General features: G+C 32.4%; 1 protein-coding gene and 1 long non-coding RNA gene across 2 annotated transcripts; one reads left to right on the top strand and one right to left on the bottom strand.

The window, feature by feature from the left end:
• Positions 1 to 457: 457 nt before the first annotated feature.
• On the bottom strand, positions 458 to 1,892 carry LOC142181092 (uncharacterized). Its single transcript, XR_012709370.1, has 2 exons — positions 1,854 to 1,892; positions 458 to 1,203 (listed from the first exon to the last, which is right to left on the bottom strand). It is a non-coding gene; the product is annotated as an uncharacterized LOC142181092 (long non-coding RNA).
• A 2,920-nt stretch (positions 1,893 to 4,812) lies between these two features.
• Positions 4,813 to 5,184, top strand: LOC107772808 (non-specific lipid-transfer protein 1-like). The gene has a single exon (XM_016592279.2). It carries the CDS (start codon positions 4,813 to 4,815, stop codon positions 5,182 to 5,184), a length of 372 nt encoding a protein of 123 aa, XP_016447765.1.
• Positions 5,185 to 9,465: the final 4,281 nt, after the last annotated feature.

Here is a 9,465-nt window from a genome sequence, read left to right on the forward strand (position 1 = left end):
TAAGTGTTATCTTCTTTCAGTCAAGAGAGCAAGCGGTTTAAATATATAGTATTATAGTATTTTTACCACGGTTTAAATATATAGTATTATAGTATTTTTACCACCATCGAGCTATAATCGGCCGGCAGGTCTCTATTGGATAACCTCTAATCAGATTGTAAGTTATATACTGAGCCTACTATGAACAAGCGCCTATGAGTGAGCCTAGAATAGCCGAGAAATGATTTAGATACCGAGTCTACTGTATTCGAGTATCTATGAGTGAGCCCAGAATGGCCGGGTAGTGATTTAGATACCGAGCCTACTATGGTCGAGCGCCAATAATCGAGCTTACTATGGCCGAGAAATTACACGCAACGAGCCTTATATGGCCGAATAGCTATCTTACTTCCTATATTGAGAGAGATGGGTCAAAATCGGCAAGTAAGCATATCTTCAGATCATCTTTGACTCCCAGTTACTTTCAGTTATTATATTATCAGTTCAATTTTAGCTTTCAGTTATTCTATTTCTTTACATACTCAGTACATTATTTTGTATTGACGTCCCTTTTATCGTGGAAGCTATTTTTCTTGCCTGCAGGTTTTGATAGACATCCGGATAGACCTTCCTAGTAGACAGATCCAGACATCAGCTTGATTGGTAAGCTCCACTCTCCCAGAATTACTAGGTCTAGACTTTGGAGTCCATTTTGTATATACAAACTTGACGGGTAGGACGAGAACCTGTCGTGACCATGATACAATTCTGTTATCTCTAGAGGCTTGTATAAGAGTCCTATATATTTTGTATGTTAGTATTGTGGCCTTACCAACCCTGTATAGATGTTCAGTTTAGAATTGCTGGTTGTAGACATTCATGACGTTCTCATTGGCCTGCACAGTTATGTATATGAGCTTTTGGGCATGTTTACCTTTCAGATGAGATAGATGTTATTTTCAGAGGATTCAGAATATGGCCTCGTCGATCTTGATTGGTACTGTCATCTCGCATGTAGGTCTCGTTGGTCTATGTTGAGGGCTATCCCTCCAGAGTTCACAGTTAGAAAGTATTATGTTCGAGCTGAGTATGGCATCGAGTGTCGGCCATGCCTCCCAAGGTTTGAGGCGTGACAATATTAACCCTTCAAATTTTCCTTTCTCTCTTTTAGCTTACTTTCCATCCTTGTACTTCTCCTGGCAATTTCATTCTAATCCTTAATTGCTGCACAAAGTATGAATATTTTATAGAATCCACCAACTTTAGTTCTCATAACATATTACTTTTGTTGATAACCACAAAAGTTGAGAATATGAAATGTAGGTGGAAATTATGGTGTACTTGCCACTGTACCACCATTAAGTTATATATCCTACAAATTAAAAGCAAGTTATGTGGTATCGTACTGGAAATATTTCATCACTACTATGTCATTTGTTTATCAACAATTTTTGAAATCATTAAAGCATTGACAGTTTTAATGTTTTTCATATTTGGGAAGCATTCAAATCAAGCACATAATCATTTTCGACAAAACTTATTTATGGAGCAAGATTTTAAATATTAGGAGTAATTATTTAACTGAAAATTATATATATAGGACAGGAAGTCAAGCCCCTAAAATATTAGGAGAAAAATAAATAATGAGTAAGGACTGGAAGCAAGTAGCAATAAGAAAAGCTAAACCTGCAGAAGATACAGTTAGAGTGCAAAAAATTAAATTAGGCGGCATAAAATGCGATAAAGTAAATTAGGTAGCTTAGCCAACCATAATGCAAGAGTATTATAAATGTAAACTTGATTGTTATTGAAATTGAAAAATTGATATTACAAGTTAAAAACTTATAATAATATACTAGATCAAGAGTTCTAACCAATTCTAGAGAGGGAGAAAGTTCTTTCTTAAGTGAGAGTGTAATGTAGTGTATTTTACAAGTGATAGGGGGCTATTTATAGTCAAAAATTGAAAATTACATAGTATTTTTTAATGTTATTGATGATGTCATTAGAAGTAAGTGCTAGATAATTTCATGAATGATGTCACTATGATGTCAATGTGTTGTCACACTGATGTAATTTCTGATTAATTTCTCAGAACATTAAATTAGTTTCTTCTTCTTCTGATGATTTTCAAACGAAGATGCTCGACTATGTTGACCTGGAACTTGTGTCTTGAGGAAATTAAGAATTTTTTTTTATTTACTGAATAAAATCAAGCTTGCTGCTGGAACTGGCTAGTTGTGTAACTGCAATAGATATTTGTTGTAAAAATAAAATTTGGGCAGCATTTGTTATAACTAGATACTGTAGATGAGATAAAAATTATTTGTCTACTGCTGGCACATAGGCTTAAGATGAATCCCACATTTTATACCACTTGCAGTGGCCTTGGAGGGCTAACCATTGTAGTTCTTTGTGTTCTTCTGGCTTGTGAAAGAAAATCATTTGGGATTATATCCACAAGTTATGAAATCTTTGGAAAATTGGAGGAGTATGGATATTTATTGCTCACTCGAAATCCCGTGGCAAAAATAATCATATCTTTTTTTTACTAGTGAGTGGAGGATTTCAGCCTTATGTCAATAAGCATGCCACCACTGATGTATAAACCACTGAGAAAATTCAGAGGTTAATTGTTTACTCCAGAGGATAAAACATGAATGCTTTCCAAGTTGGTTTTGGAAGGTGAAAGCATTCATCCACGCTGCCTGGTAGTCATAATAATTGTAAAATTGTAGATCAAAAGGCTAAGAAAGTCTTTTGAATTTGGCTGGATGAGTTCCCCATTCTTTTGGTTTTGAGGGGTTTAAACAAGCAGGATCCGGTATCTGTGAGAATGAACTCATAATATTTTTGGGTATGTTTGGGAGTATTTTGTATGAAATTGGTTGAATGGCTAAGTATTTTCTTAACTACCTCTTGGGGGTTGGAATGCCAAAATTCTGGTTCAATTTAAATAAGTGGATAGATACTTTCATTTTTAATATAAGTGGGTTTCTCGGAGGAGGAGCCTTTGCTTGAAGAAATAAGTTGTAGCACCGGTGAAAAAAGTGCCTGATTGGTTGTATTTTTTGGGATGTTTGAAAGACATCAAGTTGCTGCAATGGGGCTTTTAGCATCCACTTCTTAATATATAAGGGACAAACTCCTTCTGAATCCTAAAAGATATATATATATATATATATATATATATATATATATACTTGCTATATTTATGACTCATCTGCAATCTTTTCAGGCAGAGCTCGTCGTATCGGGCTTTCCTAGTGTGATTTACATTTCTTATGTGGTTTACGAGATATTACACAGTGAGCAGGTTACCCAGTGCTAATCGGAGGTTAGCGACCGGAGGTTTCTTTGAGAATTTTCCAGAAAGAATGAACTTGTCATGCAAGTTGCAGATCTGTTGTGTATACCACAAATATGGGGATGTTATGATGAAAGTTATCACTTTAGAATTTACTATTGTTTTGCTGGGGATCTCATGATGAAACATTTGACTTATTGACGTCTTGATTAGTACTCTTTCTCTCTTTAATTTTATGTGAAGGGATTTTGCTTAGGAACAAAGTATTTGATTTATATAATGAGTAAATGATGATGGAAGATAATATTAAGATAGTGCTCCAAAAGACAGCAAAAATCATATTGAAATTAAAGGATATATAGTTTAATGAATTTTATTTGATTTATATAATGAGTAAATGATGATGGAAGATAATATTAAGATAGTGCTCCAAAACACAGCAAAAATCATATTGAAATTAAAGGATATATAGTTTAATGAATTAAAATTCTGAAAAGTTGTATAAAAATAGGATAATTTCAAGCATTTTGAAACATACCAAAATAGAAAGAGTGTCATATATGGAGAATATAAAGTTAAAGAAACAACTCAAATATTGTGTCCTAAATAGTTGAAGTTAAATTTGAAAACTTCTTTTGTTTATCGGTGGCAACTCTCGCACTGTGAAAAGGGAAAGGAAAGGAGCTGGGATAAAAAAAAAATTATTAGAATCAAAAGCTACTTTTCTATTTCTCTAAAATGATTGATATCTTGATCTTTAAACTTGAGTTGGATTAGGTGAAAGCATGGTGCCATAATAATTAGAAGCACTATTTAGTGGAAGAAAGCAATTAATTACTTTTAGAAACTTCTGTTTGAATTTATTTATTATTATTATTTTATTTTTTTACATCAGTGGCTATAATGCCAAGTTTTATTCCAAATGTACTCCTGCATTCGGGATGATGGAGAATATGCCCTTCTAATTTAGCTTCCCGATTCCCATGGTCAAACACTTAGCACATTATTTGTTAGGAATAAAATAAATATATGTTCATATAGCGTATGTGATTTACTTTGATTTAAATAGTAACGTCAAAATGCATTCACCATCTTCTCAAGTTTAATAATAGTAAAATGATAAAATTATGTTACTGAGAAAGTTAACGTTAAAATTTAAACAAAAGTTTATCTAGGTTAAAATCAAATAATTATTTTAAATTATATCATGCATATTGCATTTTAAACGATGGACCAAATAAATTGTAAGTATTAAATAGTTCAAGAATTACTACTCCTATTATTATAATGCCTGCAATATTATAATTCCAACATAATTTTTTTCGCAAACCAAAATCTGTCAACGTAAAGATTCTTTATCCATCATTCTTCACTCCTATATATAATGGCCATCACCTTTCAGCAATGCTACATATATATATATATATATATATATTGGGTGAATCGCCTTTCACAAGGCTACCAAGAGCTTCATTCTCTTTTGAAACCAACATTTTAATAATTTATTCATCCAATATCAAATACAAATGGCTATCTCGAGAAAGCTTGTTAAACCTCTTTCTCTGCTGCTCCTTTACATGGTATTATTAGCAGAATCGCCACCTCGCGCCGAAGCGGCAATCACATGCAGCACGGTGGTCAACAGCCTAATTCCGTGCCTTAGCTACGTCATGAACGGCGGCAAGGTGCCGCCGACTTGCTGCCAGGGGATTAAATCCCTCTATGGCGCCGCGAAGACCGCGGCGGATCGCCGGAGTGTTTGCTCGTGTTTGAAAACCGCTGCCTCAAGTGTTAGTGGTATCAACTTTAAGAATGCTGCTGCCCTTCCTGGCAAATGTGGCGTCAAAAATATTCCCTTCAAGATTAGCCCTAAAGCTGATTGCTCAAAGGTGAAGTGAAAGACGCACAATGTATGGGAATATATATAATATATCAAGCAAAACTGAACTCATGTCAGTGATATACATGTTGTCTATGACATAGAGTGAGAATAAGAGTTTTATTGTCTCTAATCTTGTTAAGAGATATTTAAATGTGTATTTGTGATTGTCTTTAATTTGGTTCTCAATGGTTGTGTATCATCCAATGATCACCAATCAAATATTGTGCGGACTCTTTATTAAATAAACCATCGGCCCTTAATTAATAGTTACTGGAAACCCAAAAAAAAAAAAAGTTACTAGAAACTGTTTGGTCTAGGTGATTGAGGTAAAGGATAAGAATGAGGTGCTGAAATGCACTTTTTATTATTGAAACTTAGTTTACAAAAGAACAGTTATGTGTTTGTGTGATCAAATTGATAATAATAAATTGATGTGACTCGATAAAATTATATAATAAATAATTTTCTTGTTAAAATGACTATCTTCGTTACAAAAATAAAAAAAATAAAAAAAATTAAGAAGTATATGTTCAAGGAAAAGAACGGATGAGAATGACGAAAATAGAATGGAGAAGGAGTTAAGAGTTCTATTTTGGAAAGAATATTTTTAGATTAGAAAAGATATTAGGGATAAATTGGTAAATTTGCAAAGAACTAGTATCAATAAGGAAATTCACAAAATTAATATTTTGTAAGTTGTAAGGGCTAATTTTAGGCTTCTTGGATTAGCTCTGACAAACTCTTTCAATGTGTGAAATAACGGTCTCAATTAATTTTGACTTAAATTATTTGTAATTGATATAAATTCACAAACAAACTTGTGAGACTAATCAAGCATTCCTTCATTTCTTAGTCTCGTCATCTCTAATCTTCAGAAACAACATGTTTTTTTGGTTGTAACTAAATTATTTTTAAAAATCACTACTAAAAATCCGGAAAAAAGCGACCAAAAAGCGACCAAACACGCCTGCTAGCTATATTGATGGTCCCTTTTATTTAGCGAACAAAGTTGGTCGCTATTTAGCGACCAACTTTGGTCTCTAAGCTAAAAGGGCCAAATATTCTGATTTTGACTTTAGTGACCAACTTTGGTCGCTATATTAATTTAATAATATAAATTTGACGACCTAAGTTGGTCTCTACATATGAAATACGTTGTTTTTAATTTATCATTAATCATTAGAAAGCGACCAACTTTGGTCTCTAATCCAAATATTATATTTTAAAATCTGGACAATAGAGACCAAAGTTAGTCGCTAAATTCAAGATTTTTTTTTTAAAGATAAGCGACCAACATTGGTCGCTATATTTCCAGAAATTGTATTTTTTTAATAGAAATCTGGGCAGGTAGCGACCAAGGTTGGTCGCTATTGCCCAGAAATTTATTTTTTTTTATAGTGAAAAGCGACCAAATAGAGACCAAAGTTGGTCGCTTTTCTTGGTATATTTTTGGCAGAAACTGCCTGTTTTGGCAGCTACACTACCTGCAGGCTTACCAAACATCCTAAACAGGCATTTTATGCCAGCAGCAACAACAACAACAATTAAAAGCAACAATCAATAGAACTAACACATTAAGCTAACAAAACTAAGTTAACGCTTATTACAAGCTCATTCGAACTAAAAAGAACTACCACAATAGAACTAAGTTTTTTTGTCTAGTTCAAAGTATATAAAGTACTCAAGGAGTGTTCTTTCAGCATCCTCGTCCGAAAGTTGGATTGCCTCGCCCGATTCATTAGGTGGTTGACTGCGTATGAATTCCCCCACGTCAGCTGCATGTGAAGCGAACCTATATGAAAAATTATATATATTGAATTAGTATTTCAAAATTTATATAAAAGTAAATCAAAATACTTAATGAAAAGTAAAAAACTTACATGTATATAGTCGAGGCTCGACCCTCCTTTCTGAATCAGTCTCTTTCTTCTTCTTTACAATACGAGTTTCATTGAATAGCTCATCTTGCTTCATTGGCATCATAAAGTTGTCTGGTGGCTTTGGTGATTATCCTCGTGGTACTATTACTCGGGATGAACTTGGATACAGAGAATAACTTGGATACAGTACCTGACATGGGTGTGTCTTTGATCAATTGTTGATCTCTATAGCTACAATGATAATGAGAAGGCAACGACATGTGTTTCAAAATAGTGATGGTGTAGGTAGGATTTTAACATTTCCTAAGTAGATAAAAGAGGTTATAGAGGAATTCTCTACTTCACTTTCTAAGAGGAAAAGAAGTTTGATTGATAGTGACAACGTTGATGAAGATGGAATGTTTTCCGTTGGTCGTGGCAGTTCCCATAAAGCGGGGATCATAAGACTCTATGATGACAAAGATTATAGGAAGTTTTGTTCTAAACTTTCTTCCAAGTCTGATCCGTACAAGCTTAATGTGATATTGGTGATATTTCTTCGGATTCAGACAATAATTTGACCGACAAAAGTATGAAAATGCTCTTAAAAAGAATTAAAAGTAAAATGTTTTTCTTGGTAGAGAAGGATGCTGAAAAGATTTTACCTTTAATTCTTTTTAAGAGCATTTTCATACTTTTGTCGGTCAAATCATTGTCTGAATCCGAAGAAATATGACCAATATCACATTAAGCTTGTACGGATCAGACTTGAAAGAAAATTTAGAACAAAACTTCCTATAATCTCTATCATCATAGAGTCTTATGATCCCCATTTTATGGGAACTGCCATGACCAACGGAACACATTCCGTCTTCATCAACCTTGTCACTCTCAATTAAACTTCTTTTCCTATTGGAGAATGAAGTACAGAATTACTCTATAAGCTCTTCTTTTATCTACTTAGGAAATACTAAATTCCTACCTACACCATCACTATTTGAAACACTTTCCATTGCCTTCTCATCATCATTGTCGCTAATGAGAAAAACAATTAAAGGCACACTTTACCAGGTACTGTGTCTTAGTTATTCTTGGTGGAAGTTCTATTGCATGTCTAATAACGTCATCAACCTCTTCTAATAATCCTCCGGCAATCTAAAATTCCAAAACATAAACTAAAAGTTCAATTCATATTCTAAACCTTCAATTCATATCCACAAAAGTTCAAGTCATATCCTAAAAAGTTCAAGTCATATCGTAAAATTTCAATTTATATCGTACAAGTTCAATTCACAAGAACAAAACCTAAAAACTAAAAGTTCATCAATTCTTATCCTACGAGTTTAAATATAAACTAAAAGTTCAATTTATATCCTAAAGGTTCAATTCATATCCACAAAAGTTCAAGTCATATCCTAAAATTTCAATTTATATCCTAAAAATTCAACTCATATCCTAACATTTCAATTTATATCCTACAAGTTCAATTCACAAGAACAAAACCTAAAAATTAAAAGTTATATTCATATCCTACGAGTTTAAACATAAACTAAAAGTTCAAGTCATATCCTAAAGGTTCAATACATATGCTAAAGGTTCAATTTATTTCCTAAAAGTTCAACTCATATCCTAAAAGTTTCAATTCATATCCAAAAAATTCAACTCATATCCTAAAATTTCAATTTATATCCTACAAGTTCAATTCACAAGAACAAAACCTAAAAACTAAAAGTTATATTCATATTCTACGAGTTTAAACATAAACTAAAAGTTCAAGTCATATTCTAAAGGTTCAATACATATGCTAAAGGTTCAATTTATTTCCTAAAAGTTCAACTCATATCCTAAAAATTTCAATTCATATCCTAAAAATTCAACTCATATCCTAAAATTTCAATTTATATCCTACAAGTTCAATTCACAAGAACAAAACCTAAAAACTAAAATTTATATTCATATCCTACGAGTTTAAACATAAACTAAAAGTTCAAGTCATATCCTAAAGGTTCAATACATATGCTAAATGTTCAATTTATTTCCTAAAAGTTCAACTCATATCCTAAAAGTTTCAATTCATATCCTAAAAATTCAACTCATATCCTAAAATTTCAATTTATATCCTACAAGTTCAATTCACAAGAACAAAACCTAAAAACTAAAAGTTATATTCATATCCTACGAGTTTAAACATAAACTAAAAGTTCAAGTCATATCCTAAAGGTTCAATACATATGCTAAAGGTTCAATTTATTTCCTAAAAGTTCAACTCATATCCTAAAAATTTCAATTCATATCCTAAAAATTCAACTCATATCCTAAAATTTCAATTTATATCCTACAAGTTCAATTCACAAGAACAAAACCTAAAAACTAAAAGTTATATTCATATCCTACGAGTTTAAACATAAACTAAAAGTTCAAGTCATATTCTAAAGGTT

Source organism: Nicotiana tabacum, chromosome 1, assembly GCF_000715075.1.
Source record: "Nicotiana tabacum cultivar K326 chromosome 1, ASM71507v2, whole genome shotgun sequence".
Lineage (NCBI taxonomy): Eukaryota > Viridiplantae > Streptophyta > Magnoliopsida > Solanales > Solanaceae > Nicotiana > Nicotiana tabacum.

Bases quoted from the DNA above. Each gene is read 5' to 3' on its own strand.
- LOC107772808 (XM_016592279.2), top strand. From the start codon at position 4,813: ATGGCTATCTCGAGAAAGCTTGTTAAACCTCTTTCTCTGCTGCTCCTT.